The sequence below is a fragment of the Cnephaeus nilssonii genome (assembly GCF_951640355.1).
Source record: "Cnephaeus nilssonii genome assembly, chromosome: 8".
Classification (NCBI taxonomy): Eukaryota; Metazoa; Chordata; class Mammalia; order Chiroptera; family Vespertilionidae; genus Cnephaeus; species Cnephaeus nilssonii.
In genome coordinates, this window is record NC_137079.1 from 3,736,774 (window position 1) to 3,760,423 (window position 23,650).

A 23,650-nucleotide genomic window follows, 5' to 3' on the forward strand; every position below is an offset into this window, starting at 1 on the left:
AACACAATGTACAAGTCATTTTATGATCTTAATATCTGGACATTAAAATTGGACAAGAATATAAAAAAAAGACATATAAATAGTCAGTCCACATCTTGAAGAGGTGAGAAAATATGAAATAAAATACTAACCAAATAAATTCAAAATCTATTAAGATTAATATTGAATTGGGAAGGGATGTCTCAGGAATGCTGCAATGGTTTCCTGATCAAAGCTCCATCGATGCAAAAACATTTTAAATTATTATCTTAGTACATGGAGAAAACGCATTTAATAAATGTTACACTTATTTATCATTAAAAGAAACAAAAGAAATGCTAGGAAAAGAGGGAACAAATATGGTGTCTTTCAGGGGACAAGAAAGTACTTACTTTAAAGGCTCAGCTAGATAGTGCTTATTGAAGAAACGTTGGACCCAACAAGGCAAGGGTATCTTGCATCACACCACTATTCATCACTAGAGGACCGGGGCACGACATTCGTGCACTGGTGTGGGGGGGTGGCCCTCAGCCCGGCCTGTGTCCTCTCGCAGTCCGGGACCCCTGAGGGGTCCTTAGCGCTGCTTCAGAGGCAGGAAAGGCTCCTGCCACCTCCGCTGCGCTGGCTAGCCATGAGCCCGGCTTCTGGCTGAGCAGCACTCCCCCTGTGGGAGCGCACTGACTACCAGGGAGCCGCTCCTGCATTGAGCGTCTGCCCCCGGTGGTCAGTGCGTGTCATAGCAACCAGTCGTTCCACCAGTCAATTTGCATATTAGCCTTTTATTATATAGGATAGTACTGAGGGCCCTCGCCCACACAGTAGGACAGGGCCTCTCAGCCTCGGCACCACTGACACTTTCATCCGGGCAATTCTTAGTTGTGGTGGCTTGTTCTGTGCATGGTAAGACACTTGGTAGCCGGGCTGTCCTCTGCCCATTAGATGCCAGTCACACCGTTTTCCCCTCGTTGTGACCAAATGTCACCAGAAGGTTGAGAACCACTGCTTCTCACAATCTGGTGATTACCTAATAAAGCCAATTACGTCACTCTCCTGCGTCCCCCCAGTACTTTCATCATGTCATCCATCCTTAGGGTATCATCTTAGACTTGGCCCCTCTGCCCTCACTTCCCAGCCTCTTATCCTCCAGATATTCTTGCAGTCCCCAGAACATGTAGTCTCTCACAGCTCCTCGCTTTGTATTTTCTCCCCAGGCTGCCTGAAGATCCTCTTCCATTCCTCATGTGATGAGCTTTCACTCCTTTCTCCTCAAAACCTAGCCAAGATGCCTGGGACCAGGTGACCTCCGGGGTCTGCTCACAGCATGACAAGTTACCTCTGTCAGTCCTGGTGTTTCCTCTTTTCTGAGAGTTATTTCATCTCTTGCATCTCTTTTGGCCACGGATCTAGCACTCTCCTGGCAACACATCAGATTGTTTTATGAATGAATGCCCAACGGTGGGTTTCATGCCTTGACTTGGATGAGACTGCTGAAAAATGTTGCTCCAAGATATTACCCCAAAATAGCTCGCTTTTCTGTTTCAAAATAGAAAATAAATGCATTCTTCCATCCTCTCTCATGGAGAGAACCCCTCACAAAATGAGTACTTTGGATCTTTTGTGAGTGTCTAGTAACTATTTCGTTCTTATTTTCCCCCAAATTAAGTTCATGCTCAGATACTACCTTCACTTACTTAATGTGCTTAAGTTTAAAAAGGAATCAGAAAGCTTCCTTCCACGAAGAATTTGGCAAGTCACAACTGCAGGGAGAGCCCCGCCCTCCTAGGTCACCGCCCTCTGAAAAGACTGGGAAAGTTAGAGCAGTCATGTGTCACCGAGGAGCCCGGGTGGCTGCTGCCATTTAGACTGTTTGACTTTGCAGGCAGGTCCCTGTCACCCGGCTCTCCCAGGCTCCACACTGGGATGAATGTCACTGCTTTGCAAAGTTTCAACACTTGGCATATGCTTCAAACAATAAAAGTGTCAAAACGGGTTCTGGTGCTGTGCATTTTATTATTCGCCGGGTAGTCTCACGTTCAAAGTTTCTCTTGATGGGCAGAAACTGGAGGCTCTTTAGCAAATACCACCGAAAACACCTGCGTGGAACGTTCACTGATGGCTGTTTCCTCCGCTCACAGCTCCAATTAAGAGGGCTTTGACAGATGATGTGTGTTCACTCTCTCCTTGTTAAATATATTCAGGTAATTGATGCAAAACACAGAAATTAAAGGATTTCCCCCATGCTACATGTTTATCATTCCAGCTAAAAGATCTGTCTACAGACCTTGTAAGGAGAAGGGTAAAAACAAAGTTTCATTATCCAAAACATGTCAAAACGTAACAGGCTAAAAGGGAAGTTTTTAGACTGTCTTTCCTGCCCTTAAACAGCCGAGTGAAAGGTTGCTTTTCCTCTAAACCACCATTTCTTCAGTTGTTGCTAAAAATACTTGGTGCAGGGCCAGTGTAGCATAATGGATGTTGCTGAAAATATTTGGCTAAGGCCATAGCGTGCCTGACTGAATCCCAAGTCCGTGACCTTGAGCAAGTTACCGAACCTCTGTGTGCCCCAGTTCCTTCTTCTGTAAAATGAAGATTAAAAATAGTACTAACCTCAGAGGACTGCTTTGAGGATTAAGAGAGTTTGTATTTCAAAGCACTTTGAACACTGCCTGGCACATGGAGGCACTAAATAGGATTACTATTCGTGAAAACAGACACTTTGAACGAAGCACTGCAAAGTATTCTGAATTCAGCGTTCTGTAAGAAACGCTAGCCACTTACCATGAGCAACTGTGGCCCATCTATGTCCTAATGAAGAACGAGCAATAATGGGTCCCAACTGCAGAGCGGGCTCCCAGTTTGATTGAAGTTCTGAATTTCCGTTTCAGTAAATAGGTATCATGAATTTAGGGGTTTAGGGGGGGTCCCTATATCTGCTCAAAAGTTTCACTGGCTGCCTATGACCCCAGGGAAATGAAATATCCTCTTCCCTCTCCTGTGTTCTCCACAACGTGGTCCCTAGGAATCTTCCCAATGTTATCTGCCGACACCTCTGCTGGAATCACCATGGCTCAAGTGCATCCCATGTTTTCCTGTTCTTCTTGCTTAGAGTTTCCTTAATCGACCTTTCTCCTTGCCTACGGCCCCCACTTCTTAAATGATCCACTCAGATTCCATCTCTTCTCTGAGCATCTCAGTTCATAAGAATGACATTAACGACATGAGGAAAAGTATTTGGAGCCAGAAAGGTCCAATTTTTTTTTTTCAATCTTAAGTTAGTAATCATAATTCGACAAATATTTGTTGACCGTCTATCAAGTGCAACCCCCTGGCTGCTGTGGGAAGTGTGAAGACGAATGGGACGCTCAGCGGTCTGTAAAAATGAAGGGGTTTTGAATATGGACACTAAAATATATTTGGTCGATAAAGCCACATTTTCTAAGACGTGATAAACGTGTCAGCGAAAAAAATAAACGCTGTCTGTCCGCATACCCTCCTCTGAGCCCCTCTCCGCCCTCCCACTCCGAATAGGACAGACAAACCCAGAGGCCTGCTGGACCACGCCAACGTGGATTTCAGGACAGAGGAAGAGGGCGAGGTCACAAAACGTGCATGTCCTGAGCAGCTCAACGACAAGGGCAAAACCTCAGAGCACAGGAGGTAAAGTCCACGCTTGTGAGGTCCCAGTTGCCTCTACTCCTAGCAGTTCAGCCCAGGAGGCTGGCTGCACTCACCAGACTCTCGCATTTCTTCTAGTACAATCCTGCATCCAGGGCCTGAGGGGTGACCCACTGAGCTTATGCTGCAGGGCGCGGCTGGGCGGGGCCTGGGAAGGGGTGGGCGGGGTCTGGCCAGGAACTTGGCTAGGTGAGCGGTTCCGGGGCGGGGCCTAAGGACGGTGGGGCGGGGCCTGGGCGCAGCTGGGAGGTTCTGGGGCAGGACTTGCGGCGGGGCGGGGCCTGCGGCGGGGCGGGGCGGGGCCTTGGAACAGTGGGGCGGGGCCTTGGAACGGTGGGGCGGGGCCTTGAAACAGTGAGGCGGGGCCTTGGAACAGTGGGGCGGGGCCTTGGAACGGTGGGGCGGGGCCTGGGCGCAGCTGGGCGGTTCTGGGAAGGGCCTGCGGCGGGGCGGGGCCTGTGGCGGGGATGGGCGGGGCCTGGGAAGGGATGGGCGGGGTCTGGCCAGGAACAGCCAGGTGAGCGGTCCCGGGGCGGGGCCTAAGGACGGTGGGGCGGGGCCTGGGCGCAGCTGGGAGGTTCTGGGGCAGGACTTGCGGCGGGGCGGGGCCTGCGACGGGGCGGGGCGTGGCCTGGGGCGATAGGCGGGGCCTGCGGCGGGGCGGGGCGGGGCCTGAGCGCGGGAACTTTGAACATCTCAGCAGAGCTGGCGCTGAGCGTGGATTGCGCGGCAGTTGTCCCCTCCGCGCCCTGACGCTAGGGCCGCAGGGCCGGCTCCGGAGATGGTGGAAGGACCAGGCTGCACCCTGAACGGAGAGAAGATTCGGGCGCGGGTGCGCCCGGGCCAGGCGGTGACGGCCGTGCGGGGGAGCGCTCTGCGGAGCCTGCGGGGCCCGGGCTCGCCCCCCGCTGCCCTGGCGGCTGCGGCGCCTTCCCAGGTGAGCGGCTCCTGGAACTTGCCACGGGGGCCAGGGGACCGCGGGATAAAGACCCTGCAAGGTTGGCAGTGTCCCAGGTGTCCTCTCTCTGCTCTCCACTCAGGTCCTGGCTGCCTGGACCCCCTGACCCCAAAGTTTATCCTGACTTCCGGGGCGGGAGGCGCCGGCTGGCGCGCCTGCGCAGTGGGAGCTGCTGGGTGCCCAGCGGGAGTTACTCCTTCCCTGTGCCCTGGCTGACCTTCCTCACTGCCCAGCCGGGAAGGCTTCCTTACAGCTGCGTTTTCTGCAGCCTGTGACTTTTTTATCCCGTTACATTTTAAGGCAAGCTTTCAGCATGCGATTCCAGCTCCTGGCTGGCCTAACATGCGGCAGTTGTTAAGAGGATCACAACTAATTTATAATTCTGAAACAGCACACGCAACCTTTAGCACTAACCTTCCCGCTCGGGATTGTCATCTGATGAAGGGGCAGGGGAACCCAGCTGTGGCTCCCCTAAGTGGAGGTCTTTCTTTCTAAAGTCATTTGTAGCCCAGCTTCTCGCCACTCGGGCCTGGGCTGCTGTTGGTGAGATGCTCATTGGGTGAGTCTGGAACTTGGCCTGAAAAGCTCTGATGAAGCTGTCCCCCCGGCAAAGCCCCTGGCTGTGCCCACCATGGTGTTTCACCCGCCCTATCCTGCTGGCTTTCAGCCTCCTGCAAAGCTTCCTGGCAGCCTTTGGTCCTGCAAGGAGTTGCCTGCTGTGAACTTAGCATAGGCTTTCCACTTGGAACAAATGAGGTTCTAAGGCCGAGAAAAGACAGTTTCCAAACTGGGAAAAGTAATGGTTCCCTCCTCCTTTCAATTAATTGCCTTTGTATTTTATTTAGTTTGGCTGTATATGTCAATAAGTAGTCTGCATCTCGTCTCCTAGTACAGTGCTTCTTAACATCTCTTCAGGGTGTCCCATAGATGGATCTCGGATGGTCTCTTAAAATACTAAAATATTCTTATAAAAATTTACCCACTCAACAAAATGTTGAATATTGAAGGAACCAGGGGAACAAAACCAGCTCTTCCCTTCGTGGGACATGTATTACATACTTCCTCACCTTCTTAAATGGCTGCTGATAATGGTTTTCCCTTAATGCCTCAGGGTCATTGTTACCGGCATTATGGAGAATCCCAGAACAAGAGGTAGCTGGCAACAGCTAAGGCTTATGGGTGAGGAAAGGAGGGAGGTGATTTCCTATGGCCATTGTAGCTTTAATCATCACATTCCCTGTGATGTCCAGAAAAGAACTTCTGATTCTCTTGGTTTTGAACTTCAACCCCCTCCTTACTTCCTATCCGTAGGTGCTTATTTGCTCAGGATTAGATTAGAGAACATCTAAAACTGGTAGTTCAGTGCCCAGGAGAGGACAAATCCTGGTAATTGTTACTTTTTCTCCCAGATCAGGGCTTTCTCACCAGACCCCTTTGTCTTTTTTGTAATAGTCTGTGCCCTCACATTATGTGCAAAGCATTTCGCCTCGGGGTTAAGTGCTTGAAGGTTCCCGCTTACAAAATTGCAGGCTGTGTTTTTGATGAATGGACCCAAAGACCTCTGTTTGGGGGCTTGGGCTCTTTGATGGTTTAAATTGGCATGTAAGTGACCTCTGAATAAGAAAAGTGTTGTATTAGGAAATTTTTTAAAAGGCAGGAAAACCAGGAGAAGAAACTGTGAGAGTGAATATGGTATACTTTTTTCCCTCTGGGGCGATGGCGTAACTGCACTAGAACCTGAAACATTTCTCTGTGGAAGAGCCTTAATCTGCTCTGACAGAGAGCATCTTCCCTTCCCCATGGCCAAGTGGGATGCGTGGTTATCAGCCCAGTATGGCGTGTGCTGTCTCCCAGGACCCTTGTGGTTTTGACAGTTTCCTCTTAGTAAGCCACTTGACAATGGGAAGGTGAATCCTTCTCAATCATACTTAGAGTCCTGGCAAAGGAGATTTCCGGCTCTGTTTCTGGGGGGAAGGGGAGGATGAAATGTTCAAATAATATAGTGACCGGATTATAAGGGTCAACACGAGAAAGTCAAGTATATATCGGGCTGTTGTGTACAGTTACAGCAAAGACAGTAGGCTTGTGGAAAGTCATTTTTGGATTTGGGCAGCTGGAGCTCATACAGAGGGGATTCTACAGTAGGACCAGTGAAGATCTTGTAAATCTTAGGTTTAATGCAAAAGCCCTGCCTGGTTCCCACGCGATAGCTCTCAACATCAGTGGAACAAACTGTCACTGGTAAGCTCTAAAATGGAGCTTAAAAAAGCAGTTAAAATATACACGGAGTGGCCAGATTATTATGATCTCTGAACGCATAATAATCTGGCCACTCAGTGTGTGTGTATATATGTGTATATATTAGAGGCCCGGTGCATGAATGCATGCATGGGTGGGATGGGTGGGGCCTGGCCAGGGGGTGGGGACATTGGTGGTTGGCCTGCCTGCCTGCTGGTCGAACTCCTGGTCGAGGGGACAATTTGCATATTAGCCTTTTATTCTATAGGATATACACTGAGTGGCCAGATTATTATGCATTCAGAGATCATAATAATCTGGCCACTCAATGTGTATGCAGGTGCTTGACATAGCCAATCATCAATTGAAAATTATTTTTTTGTCCCCAGCTGATGTTTTTAGAAACGCTGGTGTACTGGGAATTCTATGACTTGGGTCAGGTGTCAGCGTGATAGACAGCTGAATAAAAGGATTTTTATGTATCATTTTCCTCAAAAGCCAAAGAGAAGTATTAGAATCAATGTTTTTAGAGCAATCCTTTAAATGCGAAGAAACATCTCATTAAAACCAGGGCATGCTAGGACTGGTTGCTGAAAATACATCCATCCCTTCCTAAATCCCTCCCGAAACCTTCCCATAAAGCTCTTTTTCCTTTGTGGGAGATTCTGGTAAGTGTAATATTTTGTTTTTATCTAGCTTTGGATAGTCCTGAGAATTGGGTCCTCTTATACTTAAACCGCACTCCATTGCAGATAATTAGAACATAGGAGTCAGCGAGCGGTGTTAATAATTTTCTAAGTAGGTTAAACAGATGGCAGAGTGGAAGTTTTTGCCAAGAAATCTTGGGCTGGTCAAGCAAGATGGGGGTGGTGGGTGGGGAGACAGCGGGCCTGGGTTTTAAAGCCACACTCAGATTCAGGAGGAAAAGGAGAAGGGAGCAGATTAAACCCCAAAATGTCCGCTGGCCTCCAGGCATTGAGGGGGGCTCTCAGGGATTTTCAGCAGCATCCCTGCTGTCCCCACGGAGCTTATAGACAAACTAGAGGCCCGATGCACAAAGCTTCGTGCAAGAATAGGCCTTCCTTCCCCTGGCTGCCAGCATCGGCTTCCCTCCGGCACCCAGGACCTGGGCTGCATCGCTCCGGCTATTGCCGCCACCCACCCGGGGCATGCTCCGAGCCGTGCCACATGGCCGCTCGGAGCACAACCCCATCCCTGGTGTGTGTGTGTGTTTGTGTGTGTGTGTGTCCGCTGGGGTGGGGGCGGCACGCAGACCCCTCCCGCCCATCTGTGCGCGCAGCTCCTCCTGAGTGGTCCTGATGCAGCCTCCTCGAGCCGGTCGTGATGCCCGGCTAATTTGCATATTACCTGTTTATATATATAGATGAGGGAGAACCACGTCACAGCATCCCTCAGGGTGGTGAGCTGAGACTTCCTCTTTGTGAGTGGCCAAGTTTCCCATGGGTAGATCCACTCGACAGGCTAAGACTGCCGACAGGTGGCAGTCATTTGGAGAGTGTAGAGATGTGCTTGTGGCCGACCCTATGCCAGGTAGAAAGCCTCACAATCACTCTGCTTCCCGGGGAGTGGGGGCAAGGGGGGGGTGCGTTCTAGTAGCAGGAGAATTACAGACTCTGCGTGTGAGCAAGGAAGGGGCTATGCTAACATTTCATTTTAATTTCTCATTGAGTATTAAAACTCGTCCCCGCCAAGGTCACACAGCACCTGCAGCTGGAGCCTTTGCTGCCGCCGTGGGCACTGATCGTGTCGGGTCTGTAGGTTTCCAGACGGTTTCTCTCCCTGGGACGGTTCCTCCACTTACCCTCCTGCCCACCTCTGTGCTGAAGGTCACCGTCACCTTCATCAGGCCGTGGACATCTCTCTTCCATGTGTGTGGAGCCTTTCATTTCATGGCTGGCTCAGCATTTCTTGTTTGGAGGGCGCACTGCGTGTTCTTTTTAATTCTGGAGAAGAGGATAAAACACCAGGAAAGGAAGGGAGACAGACGCTGCGCCTGGAAGGCCTTGGTTCTCGCTTCCCTTTGAGGCTCTGTCAGCCGGGACAACACATTGCGTGTTTCCCTGACAGCCGGTGGAGAGGGTCAGTGGTCTCATGCGTGTTAAGTCCACGGCCCTTTGTGCTTTCGGGTTCCTCCTGCTACGCAGCACAGGGTGTATTTACGGGGCACGCTCTGCGCTCCCTCTTGTTCACACGCAGTCCGGGAACCGTCCAGTTTTGCAGGGCTGGCCCCTGCGACTTCCTCTTCGTGAGGAGCCAAGTTTCCCGTGGGTAGATCCACTTGACAGGCTAAGACTGCCGACAGGTGGCAGTCACTTGGAGAGTGTAGAGATGTTTGCTGTGGGACTGCTTTGATGCCCGAGGGGGAAATCCTGGATTTATTTATTTATTTTTTAACCCACCCCTCAGCGTTGGTTAGGAGGTTTCGGCTGTGCTGGCCAAACATGGGACCAACGTGCTCACTGTGGGTCCTGTACCATCCTGAGGCAGGGCCTCAGAGACGCAGTTAGCACCTAGAAACCCCCCTGGGTAGGTCCAGGACAGAAGTCGGGATAAGCTGGGTTTGAATTTCTTCCTAATCAACATTGTTAGGAGCCCAGAGCATTTAACGATTTGGACAAAAAAAAAAAAAAAAAAAAAAAAAAAAAGGTAGAGGTTTTCCTGAAGAACCTACCTTTTTCTTTCACCAGGTGTTACTATTTCTCTTCATTGTTCTCTTCTGAAATGTATGTCATATATCGATTTAAGAAGGAGTGGCACAAAAAAATTCTAAATGAATTGTACTCTTAAATATTTTGTTTAGCCAGTCCAACAACTTCCAACGATGTATGAGTGCTGAGTTAGATTTGGGTGTTTTGATAACGGGGTGACTTTAAATGATGCGGATCACCTCCAGCTCTTGTCTGGGTGGTTCTTTTCCTGCTTCCACCCTGGAGGCTTTAGCAGGAATTCTGCCCAGCAGTGAGAAGAGCATTTAAAAGAGTGATGGAGATCCTATCTGTTCTCCACCTCATTCATATATATATATATATATATATATATATATATATATATATATATATTATTGATTTTTTACAGAGAGGAGGGAGAAGGATAGAGAGTTAGAAACATCGATCAGCTGCCTCCTGCACAACCCCACTGGGGATGTGCCCGCAACCAAGGTATATGCCCTTGGCTGGAATCAAACCTGGGTCCTTTCAGTCCGCAGGCCGACGCTCTATCCACTGAGCCAAACCAGTTTCGGCTCCACCTCATTTCTATCAGAGGAAGAGCCAGGTCTTCAGCGTGGACCTGGTGGGCACATGATCTGATTCTTATGATGTCAGACTTCCTCAGGGTCCTGTCCTCCCTCTGCTCTGTGTCTGTTTCCTCGGGACACAGGAAACTCTCTGCCCCCCACAGGGCATGTGTATTGATTGCCATTCCTCTTGCTTAGGTGTGGCTGACTCACGACTCCTTTAAGACGTGCTCAAATATCGTTTTCCCAGCGAGGACAGCCCAACTAAAATTGCAGCCTGCTACGCCCTCCCCTAATCTTGATTTCTTTCTCATCTCAGTTTCTTTTCAGAATGTTATAATATATTGTTATTCTGTTTATTGTTAAACTAGGGGCCCAGTGCACAAAATTCGTGCACCAGGGAGGGGTCCCTCAGCCCAGCCTGCCCCCTCTCACATATTGGTAGCCCTCAGGGGATGTCCTACTGATGGCTTAGGCCCGCTCCCCATTGGGAGCATACCTAAGCTGCAGTCTGGCCTCCCTTTGCGGCAGGCGACCGGGCTGGTCAGGGGAAGGCACCAGCCCCATCACCCTGCTGCTGCAGCCACTGCCAGTCACCACAGCTGCCAAGGTATTTTCATCAACACGGACTCCAGTCCCTTCTCCATGAAAAAATGATAACTTTCTTTAAGCATTTTCAAGATGTGTCTTTCATAGGATATGACATTTCTTTCTTTATTTTTCTTTTTATCCTCACCTGAGGATATGTTTCCATTGATTTTTCCCCTTCCCTCTCATCCCAGGCTCAACCCCTGCCCAAGCCTAAAGCCTCTGCCCCAGGTTTTAGGCTTGGGAAGGGGTCCCCCCCGCCCCTGCACCTCCAGTTGCAGGTTCAGCCTCTCTCCAAACCTAAAGCCTCCATTCCAGGCTTTAGGCTTGGGAACAGCTTTCCCCACCCGCACCTCCGATCGAGGCTCATCCCCTTCCCAAGCCTAAAACCTCCACCCCAATCGCCGGCTGGGAGTGACCTGGGTGCCGAGGAGGTTCCCAGGACCCAGGTATGTATGCAAATTAGCCGCCATCTTTGTTGGGTTAATTTGCATACTCACTCTGACTGGCTGTGGGCGTAGCAGAGGTACGGTCAATTTACATGTTTCTCTATTATTAGGTAAGATCTCTCCCCGAGTAGAATGCAAACGTTCTGAAGGCAGGAGGCTTTTCATTGTGTGTGTGTGTTTTCATTGATACACCCCCGACATCAAGAACACGGCCTCAGACACAGAGGAAGGAGACAAACTTCTCTACAGTGCGTGCCTGCAATTAGGCAGCCGTGGCGAATGCATCTTTAATGAGCAGGGGTGTCTCTCCAGAGGGCCCGTGGCACCGTTGTTGTCAGAGGGCACAGTGGCAGACACAGCCCAGTGAATGACACGAGCAGTGACGGCTGTAGGTGGTGAGAGGTTTAAACCAAGTGGGTACATTCTTGTCAAACCGTTCATGTCGCAACGGGAGCCGACTTCCCAGGAGACAACGGGGACTCCTCCACTCCTTTGCTAGGTGCGTGGCAGCGCCTTCTGTCTCCAGGTGACCTGGTCGGCCGCTTTGCCAGCTGCCGTTACAAACCACTGAAGTCAGGGTTCGGTGGAGGAAGAGTGGTCTGGGCAGGGAACAGCAGTAGCGAAGTGAGAGCAACTCAGTCCTGTGGTTCCCACATTGGAACGTCATGGAGCAGGCGGTTGGGTTTAGAGCAGGGCAGTGAGAACAGCCCCTGGCAACTGGCAGAGAAGGGTTCCCTTGGCCAATCAGATACTGTGTTTCAGTGTTCACCCGGGGGTCAGGCTGTGCCAGAGAAAATAGAATATAGCAGGAGTGTCATGTTATCATATCATATATCATATCATATCATATCATATCATATCGTATCGTATCGTATCATATCACAAGGTTAAAGGCAGGTTAAGTGTCCTGGAAAAATACAGGGCCCTATTCCAGGTTGCTGAGCAGAGACACCAGGTTCTCCTGTCTCCAGCAGAAGGAGAGAGAGGGCCCTGTACAGATGCAGCCCCCACAACGCCCCGGTCCCCGGTGGCTCTGATCCACGGTGGACACGCACTGCCACTGCTGTACTCCGCTTTGTCCGCAGTGGAGGGACCCTCCGCTGGGGTCTGAAATACAGAAACGGGGGGCGGGCGTTTCTGGGGGCCATTGACATGAAGCTGCTTAAACAGGACTTAGGAGTAGACATCAAGCGTTGGAACATCGTGGAGCGGGCAGTTGGGTTTAGAGCAGGGCAGTGTTTCAGTGTTCACCGGGAGTGAGGCTGTGCCAGAGAAAATAGAATATAGAATATTCTGCCCTGCTCTAAACCCAACTGCCCGCTCTGTATTTCAGACCCCAGGGGAGGGTCCCTCCACTGCGGACAAGGTGGGGTACAGCAGTGGCAGTGCGTGTCCACCGTGGATCAGAGCCGCCGGGGACCGGGGCGTCGTGGGGGCTGCATCTTGTGCCCTCTCTCTCCTTGTGCTGTAAACAGGAGAACCTGGTGTCTCTGCTCAGACATCAAGCCCGGACCAGGGAACGACGCCCCCTCACAGACCATAGACCCCGCACCGGCTGGGCGGGCTCTTCGCCTCCCAGAGGGGAAGCCCAGGTTCAAGGAGGGTGGAGCGGGTGACGGACTGCACAGAATGGCCTTTTCCAGCAGCTGGGGTGGGTGCTGCGTTTTAGATTTAACTTGGGAAACAAAGATTTAGGGGCGATTCAAGCACTGGAATGACTGTAGCAGCAAACATCCTCCCTACCAAGAAGCAGGGACAGCGACTGGGGTCTGGGCTGCATGGATGAGACGGGATCGGATGCCCACCGGCCTCCGCTGGGAACCGAGCAGGAGCCAGAGGATCCGAGCACGTGGTGAAACAGTCGCTGGTAAAGAATGCTGGGAGGGGAGAAGAGGCTGTCGATGGAGCAGTGGGGAAGCAAGACTGGGAGCCATTAATTCAGAAGTGGAAAGTTTAAAATGCTAAAACATCTCATGCATTCGAGATCCTCAAAGGATAAAACCTAGCCGACGTGGAGGCAAAGTTTACTCATAACAGATCTTCATCTGATCTCTACATCATCCGCTTAAAGTGTCCTGGCTAGTTGATAAGAACTTTCTGCCTGCCGGTTGGTTGTCATGGAAACCTACATGGGCACCCACTGTCTTCATCTGCACTGGGCTTGAGGTGTGTGTAAGTGGCAGGGGGGAGGCTTTTGTTAGGAAGAAACCCGTGGGGACTCTCCATGCTTCTCAGTTCAGGGCTCACAGGTTCCTTTATAAACACAAGGCAAGTGTCAAAGCGTGTATTTCCTCACTGGGGCCTCCATCGTGCCGGGCCAGGGCCCCATCTTCGTTGACAGGCCCCCGGTTCATCCAAGGGAGATAGAGAAACCAGAGGCAGGTCTTCTGAGGGCGGGGTGACCTGTGTGTCTGCAGTCCTGGTGCTGGCATCTCCCACCGGTCCTGTTAGTGGTTTGTGCCGAACGGGAAGGCTGCCCCCTTTCAGCACCCCTGTGCGCTGTGCCTGGGTCACCATGCACCTGGGGTGGACCCCCCAGTTCTTATGGGAAGGAGTGGACTAACCCCGCTAACCTGACCTTCTGAACTTCGGGCAGTCGGGGAGCTCTGGCTTTGACGTAGCCCTTGCAGCTGTGAATGGAGTAGGGGAACCGTCCTGTCTGTTCTTGTCTTGGTCCGTTGTGGGCACCCATAACAAAGTGCCATAGACTGGGAGGCCTAAACCAAGTTTATCTTCTCTCAGTTCTGGAAGCTAGAAGTCCAAGATCAAGGTTCGTTCGGCCTGTGTGGTTTCTGGTGAGAGCTCGCCTCCTGGCGGGCAGAAACCCGCTCTCTTTCTCACACGGCCTTTCCTCTGAGCTCACAGGAGGAGGGCCAGCTCTCTGGTGTCTCTTCTTAGAAGGACACTAACTCCATTGGATCAGGGCCCCACCCGCTGGCCTCATCAAACCTTAATCGCATCTGTAAGGCCCTGTTTCAAACCCAGGCACAAGGGGGTTTCAAGATTTGAAGGGACAAAATTTAGTTCCTGGCATTTGTCAACCTTTTTTTTTTTTAATACCTATTATCCCTTCATCCCTTGTGCACTTTGTTTTGCATGGCGAGGGGGGGAAGGGTGGTGGGTATCGTTTTCCTTTATTGTTGACATTGTTGAGGAGGAGGGGGGAGCAGGCCTCAGGTTAGAGTCCTCTCCTCTGGGGGCCCAGCTTTGCTCTCTGGTTCCCCACACCCACCAGACGTGAAAACGGGAGCTCCTGCCACCGGCCCCGTAAATGCCTCTGATAGGGTGGCTTCGGGGTGCTGCTCACCCTTGGCATCCCTTCCCACTTTCACTGGGTCGGGGAGCTCCTCGTCCTCTTACTTGCTGGCTTCCTCGTTCATCAGCGCAGCTCAGAATATCTTTCTCATATTTCACCCACCATTTTCAGCTGTTTCCATCTGAAGGCTCTTTCGGGAACGTTGGCTGTACTTCTGGCAATGGAAGGCCGTGTCCTCCTTGGTGTTAAGACATTCACATCGTTTTCCTGTGTTTCCTTCACATCGCAGAGCTGTGTGGTCCTGGAAGAAACTCACTGTAATTGAGCGCCAGTTCCTTTTTTGTTTTTTCCACCTCAGTCTTGTGGCCTCTCTTTTTTTTTAAACGACTGCCTAGTAATCTGACAAAATGTATGTAAACAGTTGATTACATGGGACTTGTTGGAGATAATCCTCATTGGAACACACCTGGGCAGGAAGCACCAGAAACACATTTAAGAATTACATTATGATTTTGTTTACACGTGTGTGTGTGTGTGTGTGTGTGTGTGTGTGTGTGTGTGTGTTCTGCCAGGCTGCCACACAGAACGATGACAGCGACTCCGGCGGGCTTTCCCTGAGGCTGCTGAATGGACACGCGTACAGCGGCGTGGGAACGTTGGGCAAGGAGCTGTTTCTGTACTTCGGGCCGAAAGCTTTGCGGTAAGATAAACCCGTACAGCCCATCCTAACCTCCATGCGCCCTGCGGGGGAGAAGGCTCTGCGTGCAGGGGGCCGGGTGTCACACGGAATCATGTAGGACGTGCTCCACTCTTACGAGGGCTCTAATAGAAGAGGCCGAGAGGCCCTCACGGAAAGCGGTAAGCAGCAGCCGGAGAAAGTGTGATGTCATGGTTACGAGGAGGGCCGGGCTATTTATTTCTTTTCTTAAAACACTGATGGGCTCGGAGGACTTCCCAAGAGGTGCTCGAGCCGCACAGCCCGGCCCGTGGTTCTTGTCCGAACTCCCTGCGCAGCTCTCGCCCCCTCTCTGTTCACCACGTTTACTGCATTAGCGACATCAGCCTCTTGAGGTTTATGACAGCCCCTCGCTTGGATTAAATGGTTCTCTAGGTTTTTGTATTTTTCTGCCCGCTTTCTCTCTCGGAAGCCTCGGACAGAGCTGGAACCGTACTTGTAGAATTCAGAAACTCTCCCCGGAAGTCCCAGGCTCCCCGCTGTTCCACAGGGGCCCGTGGAAATCCACTGCCGTTCTGCTGGCACAGGCCACGCAACCTGCTGCCTCGGTTGCCTTAATAATAAAAAGGCTGAAATGCATGCAATTGCCTCTTAACTTTGGCAGAAAAAGAAAAAAGGCCCCTGGGTGAATATGCCGTCTAATCCAGGTCTATCAAACGCAGCCTGAGCCACTGCAGGCCGTAATGATGGGCGCTGCTTCCTTGAATGTTTCTCCGTCTCTTTAAGATACTGGGCAGTTTTTATCTTAAAAGTCCTCTGACTGTAGCCCAGGCTTCCCACTGCAGGTCCATAACGGGCGCGAAGGGGTGATGTGTGACTATTATGAGACTAGAGGCCCAGCACGCAAAATCACATGCGATAGCCCGCTGCTGCTCGTCCCGTTTGCCGCCATGGTCATCATGGACACTGGCTTTTTATATATATAGATAATCAGAGGATTGATACTCACTGCATCTTGTCTCCCGCATGCCTGGAGGACTTCCGAGTTGATGTCACTGCTCGTCCTTGGAGGTGTTCGCCATTGTCAGCAGCTGCTGTCCCAGGACAACATTGTCACTTCCCACCTGGAGGTGATAGCATCAGCTCATGCCGCCGGGTTCTGCAGAGGTCTCTGCTATGGGCTGCCTTATTGTCCCGGGCTGGGTGATTGAACACTCCTGGCTGTGAGCCGAGAAGGACACAATGGAGTCCCTGTAAGATCGGCGGAGAGCATTGACATGTTATTGATTCTCTGGTGTAAGGCGCAGGTTTATTTCCGGAGCGTGAGAGGCAGGTCTTATCAAGGGTTCCCCGCCGGGCTGATAAGGGGGGGTCATTTCTAGTGCAGGGCCATCAGCAAGCAGACAAGGGCAATCGCCTCTTCACACTAAGCCCAAGGGCACCATCCCTGGAGAGGGCGAGTCTCGGGATACGTGGGGAGGAGTGTGGCGGCGGCTGCCTTTCATTCCCTGCAGCCTTGACGACTGTTTGATCCAACAACTCAAGGTCAACGGCAGATCAGGTGTTGGAATATAACTGAGCCTCCTAAAATCAACAGTAGCCACGTTCACAGTTGAGGTTAAAGAAATGCACGCCTGGCCCACGCTTCTTGGGAGAACGGATGACTCTGTCGCGGAAATGTGCTAGTCGCATGCGGCTGCAGGCTGGGAGCGGGAGACAGACATGCAGGCTTCCCTTTTGACTTCTATCTGCCACCCGTCGGTGGCGGCCTGCAGTTCCGCGAGCTCAGGGCCGGAAGCGTGCTTAATGCCCGCTTACAGTGTCCCCTGAAGGCGGCGCGGCTTTGCACAATTAAAATTGCCCGTGGCTTTGAGGGCCTCGGCCAGGGCAGGCCATGCATCTTCCTGGGGTTCGTCTGTTGAGAATCTAGATTAGAGGCCTGGCCCGCGGTAAGGGACAGTGCAGTGTAGGAATGCACATGCTTCGGAAAGATACAAATCAGAGAGGGGTATTTCTCTCACTGAGACATGTACCAAAGCGCTCAAGCGCTGTAACAGCACCGTAGAAGACCGGTTCTGCGGATTATTTCATACACACTGGCTTCAGCTGTGCCGTTGTGGTATGTGTGGCTAATCCCTACACCTCTGGACACTGCCAGGCGCTCTTCATAGAATAACACATTAAAAACAAAAACAAAAATCATTTTTAATGTGTTATTACATGTGTAACAAAATACTCGTGAGAGCAAACTGAAGAACCAACACATGGACACGTTCACCGTCCACCGCCAGGTGTCATCTCTGTGAACGGTGCGGGCATCTACTGCCTGCCAGTCCGCCCACCCGGACACGCCCACCCTACCAGCTGCCCCTGGCAGTCCACGTGAACACAGCTGTTCCATCTTGCACCAACGTTTGAAGGATATATTTTTTTAATGACGCTCTCTTTCCAGAACACTTGGCTCTTTCCAGGTTGTGAGGGATGTGACTGATGGTCTGCAATTATCACAGCCACGCCGAGACTATATGTGAATATTTGAGAGGCCTGGCCGCCGTGGAGGAGCTTTCTGCATGATCGATTTTGTAATTGACTGCCGTTTCCGTGATAACGGCCCTCTAGACAGAGAGGCGAGAGCTCAGCTGGCCGTCCTCCGCGTGCTAACAGGTTTTCATGGAACTCCTCAGACGCCGCGTACAAAAGTGACCACCTAGACATAGTCCTTGCAATCTGCTTTTGTAATCTGTAACATGGTAGGGCCCAGTGGTCGGCAAACCGCGGCTCGCGAGCCACATGCGGCTCTTTGGCCCCTTGAGTGTGGCTCTTCCACAAAATACCACGGCCTGGGCGAGTCTATGTTGAAGAATTGGCGTTGGAAGAAGTTTAAGTTTAAAAAGTTTGGCTCTCAAAAGAAATGTCAATCGTTGTCCTGTTGATATTTGGCTCTGTGGACTCATGAGTTTGCCGACCACTGTAGTTAGGCAAAAAAGAATGTGATCAAGATGCTAACTGAATCCTGTACTTCACATTCGTAAACACCCACTGTCGTCTGCCCGGCATGCCCACTTGTCCGTTGGGGACATTATTCCTCGTGGACACTGGTCGTCTGGCTAGAAACCAGCGTTCCAGTTGAACGGAACCTCCCTAACCTCCTCTCTCCTACACCCTCTGCTGGGCCAGGCTAACTGTTTCCCAAGACGTTCTGATGGGGGCTGAGCAGGGCCTGGCTCTCTGTGAGGCAGGAAGCTGGGGACGTGGCATGAACAGGGAGGTGGCCCTGTCCCTGGGCTTGTCCGGGGAACCAGTGCATGGTGCTGGGGGAGGAAACCAGCCCCCGAGAAGCAGAGGGAGTCCTGCAGCGCTTTGGCCCTCACCCCACCTGTGCCTGCGGTCCGGCTGCACCCCGTCTCCCCGCAGGGCGACTTCAGCCCTTCCTGAGGTCCTGGGAGGCCCTGCTGCCTAAGTTGCGTTGAGTTGGGTCCTCGTCACTTGCAATTAAGGAAGCCGACCGTTACCCAGAGGCACCGGCTTCCGGTTATAAACTAAGGAAGCCAGGGGGTGCGGTGCACAGCGGGGTGGCCACGGCAGTTAGTAACCCGCCGCAGGGCGTTTCTGAAAGCTGCTGAGTGAGTGGATCCTAAAAGTTTTCATCGCAAGAAAAAGAACATTTTGGGGTAACTGGGTAAGGTAAGGGATGTTAACTAGACTTGTTGTGGTGACTATTTTGCTACGTATACAAATATCGAATCATTATGCCATACAACTGAGACCAATAGGATGTTATATGTCAATCACACCTCAGTTTCAAATAAATGTGATTTTTCTTCTCCTTATTAGCATCTATATTCCAAGTAGAAGCAGACCTGTCTTTTTCCTTTGTGCCCTTGGCCAGAATCAAACCCTGGGACCCTTCAGTTCGCAGGTAGACGCCCCATCCACTGAGCCACACCAGCTAGGGCCCAATGAGGAATCTTGAAAAGCAAATCTAACTCTTGAATGTAAATGTAGTGTGAGCCTGTGTCCCGGTCCCATATTAAGATCGGTAAGTGTGGCCATTGTTACAACAGGGTAGGTGCTTATTGCATCTGGAACGTTTTCGTGGTACAGATTTTTCTCAGTTTACGTTAAAAGGTACTGAACAATAAACACAAAATCCCTTGGTTTATCGGGGCTCAGTTATCACAACATTTAGGTATTTAATAAAAAGAAGATAAAAAAATAGTTACTCTATGCATAGTTCCCCCTAAATTGAATAGATTTCTTTAGAAGACCAAAAAAGGGCACACTCCTTGGATTCAGGGTTCTTCTTGGGGCCACTCCAGCATTTGAATGGCGTCTTAACCTTTGCGATTTTTTTATGTGGATGCAGCTTCATTACAGAAAGTGATTTAGAATCCACTTTACGAGCCACGCCGCGGAGAAGATTTGAGGCGCGGCGGCTCTCGGGCACGACAGTGCACACCTTTCGCCGGGTCGAGCCTCCATACACTAAATCACGGAGTGCTCACGGCCTCCCATTTCTCCTGTCAGAGCGATGGGCATGTAAAATGCACTCATGATTGATCGTAGGGCACACAGAGTTTAAAACCCGCGCTCTGAAAGTTAGCCGGGCTAACCTTGTACCAGGCTGTAACGCAGAGCTGTGGAATTAGAAGCACAGAGCGGGAACATTTGCTGCCAAAAGAGCGATATTTATTAACTCCGCGGAGCCATCAGGAGAAGGATGTGAAAGGCAGAACACCGTATTTCATCTTGAGAATGGTTTTTGATCTTCATCATCAGAGGTCTCACAAAGCCACTTGCCTTTTTTTTTTTTTTTTTTTACGGGACATGCTAATCAATCCTATAAAAACTGAAAGGTTATGAATTTTTTATCACCACATTGTGGCTTTCAAGTTAACCGTAAATATTTATATATCCCCTCTTCCCAATACGTGTAAAGGTAGGAGAATTGAAGACAGTATCATTTTGACCTGTCTTTTTTTTAATGCTTAAGATTTTACAGAGCATCGTTTCATTGTGTATCCCAAACTAGGGGGGACAAAAAAACGTGTCTCAAACTGTAGATACCTTTTTGGAGTGGGTAAACATTTCCAAGCCACTGTGGCTAGAAATAAGGACTTTGAATGTTAGTGGCTTTGTAGAATTTATAAAAACACAAACTGTAGGCAATTTAAATGTAGCCTCATCTCATCCCCAGCCTTTGAATCTGAGCAAAAGCTGAGAGATGCTAGACTCTTCCATGAATAAAAAACGTTTCATCTCTCAAGAAGGTAGAACCGGGTAGGTTTTCTTGGGCTTATTTTCGGGGCCTTATTCTTTCTCTAACCTTTGCGATTTTTTTATGTATTTTATTTGTGGATTGAAAAACGGATTGTCACATCTTCTAGTTTTTGTGAAGGTACAGAGCTGGAACAGAAAATGTTGGCCCTTTCCGGGGACCGTCCTAACATTTGTTTGCTTAGAATCCACACAGTGAAGAGAAGGAACACACATTGGACACATGATTTACTTCCTGCCACTCAGAAAGGGGTTTGATTTTGTTTCAGGATCCATTTTGGAATGAAAGGCTACGTCAGGATCAATCCACTTGAGTATAAAAATAAAAATGGAATTTCTCCTGTGCTGGAAGTACAGCTCAGCAAGGATTTGATTTGTTTCTTTGACTCGTCGGTAGAACTCAGGTGAAAAATAAAATAAAAGCCCTCTAGCTACAAAACTCTAAAGGTTGGGTCTACAGATGGTCACATGTGGAAGGAAATGAATTTTTCAAAAATGTTTTATAATTGATAAAACCTCATTTTTATTTTATTTTATGTTAATATATTTTTTATTGATTTCAGAGAGGAATGGAGGGGGAGTGAGAGATAGAAACCTCAATGACGAGAGAGAATCGGCTGCCTCCTACATACCCCCTCCTGGGGATTGAGCCCACAACCTGGGCATGTGCCCTGACCGGGAATCGAACCATGACCTCCTGGTTCATAGGTTGGCACTCAACCACTGAGCCACGCTGGCCGGGCAATACCTCATTTTAAAAGAGACTTCAAATAATATAGTTTGTTAGGGTCTTCACCGCTTGGCTATATAACTCTTATATCCCAATTAACGTGAAGTGTCATTCCTATCCAAGCTCATTTTAAGTGAAACTTTGTGACGTTATAACCAGACTGACGATGAACGTGTCTCACACTCCTTCCTACAGAGACTCAACGGAAAGCCAGCGGAGGATAAGAATGATGGAAGAGTTAGATGTGTGTTCGCCCAAATTTAACTTCTCACGAGCCGAAAGGGAAGTGAGGAAGCAGCGGGGACGGATGCTCTGTGACGTGGTAATGGACCAGCGAGTGCTGCCTGGGGTCGGCAACATCATCAGAAACGAAGCTCTCTTTGACAGTGGCCTCCACCCCGCGGTCAGAGTAGGTGACGAGGATTTTAAAATGCTGTCTGTGTTTTTAAACACGGTTAAAAGACCAGCATGGGACACTTCCATGTGTGGTGTGGTGACATTCTCCCCAAACAGATCTCATGTCAACCTCTCAATGGGGCCAGCCCTGACCACACTATTTAGAATTGCTGTTGTGCCCAGCTGGTGTTGCTCAGTGGACAGAGCATCTGCCTGTGAACCTAAGGGTCCCGGGTTCGATTCTGGTCAAAGGCATGTACCAATGGATGTTTCTCTCTGTTGTTCCCTCTCTCTTCCACTCTCTCTAAAAAAATCAATGGAAAAATATCCTCGGATGAGAATTAAAAAAAAAAAATTATATAAAAAAATAAAATACAATCGCTGTTGCATCCCCTCCTCCCAATTCACACTCCCAGCTTTCCCTCACTTGCTTTGCTTTTTATTTCCCTCATACCATTTTGATCATGTTCAAACATCATCTGATCTTTGCTTGTTATATTTGCTGTTTGAAATCTCTCTCTGCTAGAATGCAGACTCTTGGGTGAAAGGTGTGTCTCTGTTCACGGTGTGCCCACGCGTGTAGAATACACCGTCTGGCACACAGTTGGCATTAAAGAAAGATTCGTTGACAGGATGAGTGAACTCAGCGCACAACTTCCTTTTTGTATCTGGAAAATTAAATTCACACTCAACACATGCTCATGTTTCCTTTTTTTTAAAAAAAAAATTTTTTTATTGATCTCAGGAAGGGGGAGGGAGAGAGAGAAACATCAGTGATGAGAATCATGGATCGGCTGCCTCCTGCACACCCCCTACTGGAGATTGAGCCCACAACCCAGGCACACGCCCTGATGGTGAATCAAACCGTGACCTCCTGGTTCATGGGTGACACTCAACCACTGAGCCACACCAGCCAGGCTCGTGTCTCCTACTTATTAGAAAAGGCAGTTTTAATGGAATGATAAGAATAGAAGTCAAGTAGCAGGGACTAAAGAGTGAGTGACTGGTGAAAACTGGACCCAAATGTGGCCGTGCTTGTTAAAATAGCTGGAATAAAGGGAACATGCTAGACTTCTTGAGGAAGATATGTCAGGACAGGGACTGGTTTAATGTCGTTTTCTTGTTCTTCAGCTGGAGAGACGTGAACTTATTCTTATGTTGAGAGAAAAATACTGGTCGAATGGGAGAGGTTAAAAGTGTAAAAAAGAGAAGGGTGTTTAAGCAGGACAAAGTTGTGAGACGGTCGGAGAGGTTAGAACTTACGCCGGGTGGAGGGATACGTATATTTTAGTTTCCAAGGAAGCAATCTCCAGTAGGACTTTTAGCCAGGCCCAAATGGTCCCTATTACTAAGTCTGTTTTGTTTTGTTTTTTTACATGAATACAAAGATACTGTTTTATTTTGTGTAATTATTTCCTGGACAGCCTTCATGAAATCCAAATCAGTAGGAAATAAATTTTAAAAGAAACCAGTTATTAATAGTTCTAGGTGAGATTCAGCCTTTATTTTTATTTTTTTAAATCCTCACACGAGGACATTTTCATTGGTTTTTAGAGGGGAAGGGAGAGAGAGAGGAAGAGAGGAACATCGATCAGTTGCCTCGCGCACATGTGCGGACCAGGACAGGGAATCAAACCAAAACCTAGGCTTGTGCCCCGACCAGGAATCAAACCCTCGACCTTTCAGAGTATGGGATGATGCTCCAACCAGCTGAGCCACACCAGCCAGGAGGTTTTCCCTTTTGACACTTGAAACAAACTGCCCAATGTCTGTTATGTGGGAATAATGAAACAATTTAACAACAGGCCTTTTACAATCACCTAGACCTCTATGGAAAATGTTTCTGAAAAACAAAACAAAACAAAACCCAGAGTATCGCTACCTGGACTATCCCTATTATCGATGATAAATTGATTATTTACTTTTTTATCTGGACATCCAAGCCAGCCATTCATCTAGTAAAAGGTCATTTGCCCGTAATGTCTGAGAGCTTAAAAATTAATGACATTTCTGAAGCTTAGCTATTAGCCTTATAAAGGCACATGCATCATTATTGAAAAGGCAGTTTAACGTTTCAAGGCGTAACCGGATATAGTACGTAAGATATGGTCAGAAAAAGATGAGCTTTAGGACTGCCTATGTTTTAAACTTTAAGTAAGTAATTGAAAATGT

General features: G+C 49.5%; 1 protein-coding gene across 1 annotated transcript in view; it reads left to right on the plus strand.

Annotated features, from left to right (window-relative positions):
• Positions 1 to 4,341: 4,341 nt before the first annotated feature.
• NEIL3 (nei like DNA glycosylase 3) overlaps positions 4,342 to 23,650 on the plus strand; it is a 34,703-nt gene continuing 15,394 nt past the window's right edge. Inside the window, exons 1-4 of the mRNA XM_079778960.1 lie at positions 4,342 to 4,591; positions 14,972 to 15,099; positions 20,622 to 20,756; positions 21,278 to 21,491. Coding sequence (XP_079635086.1) covers positions 4,436 to 4,591; positions 14,972 to 15,099; positions 20,622 to 20,756; positions 21,278 to 21,491 — 633 coding nt within the window. The 5' untranslated portion in view covers positions 4,342 to 4,435. The remainder of the gene's footprint in view (positions 4,592 to 14,971; positions 15,100 to 20,621; positions 20,757 to 21,277; positions 21,492 to 23,650) is intronic.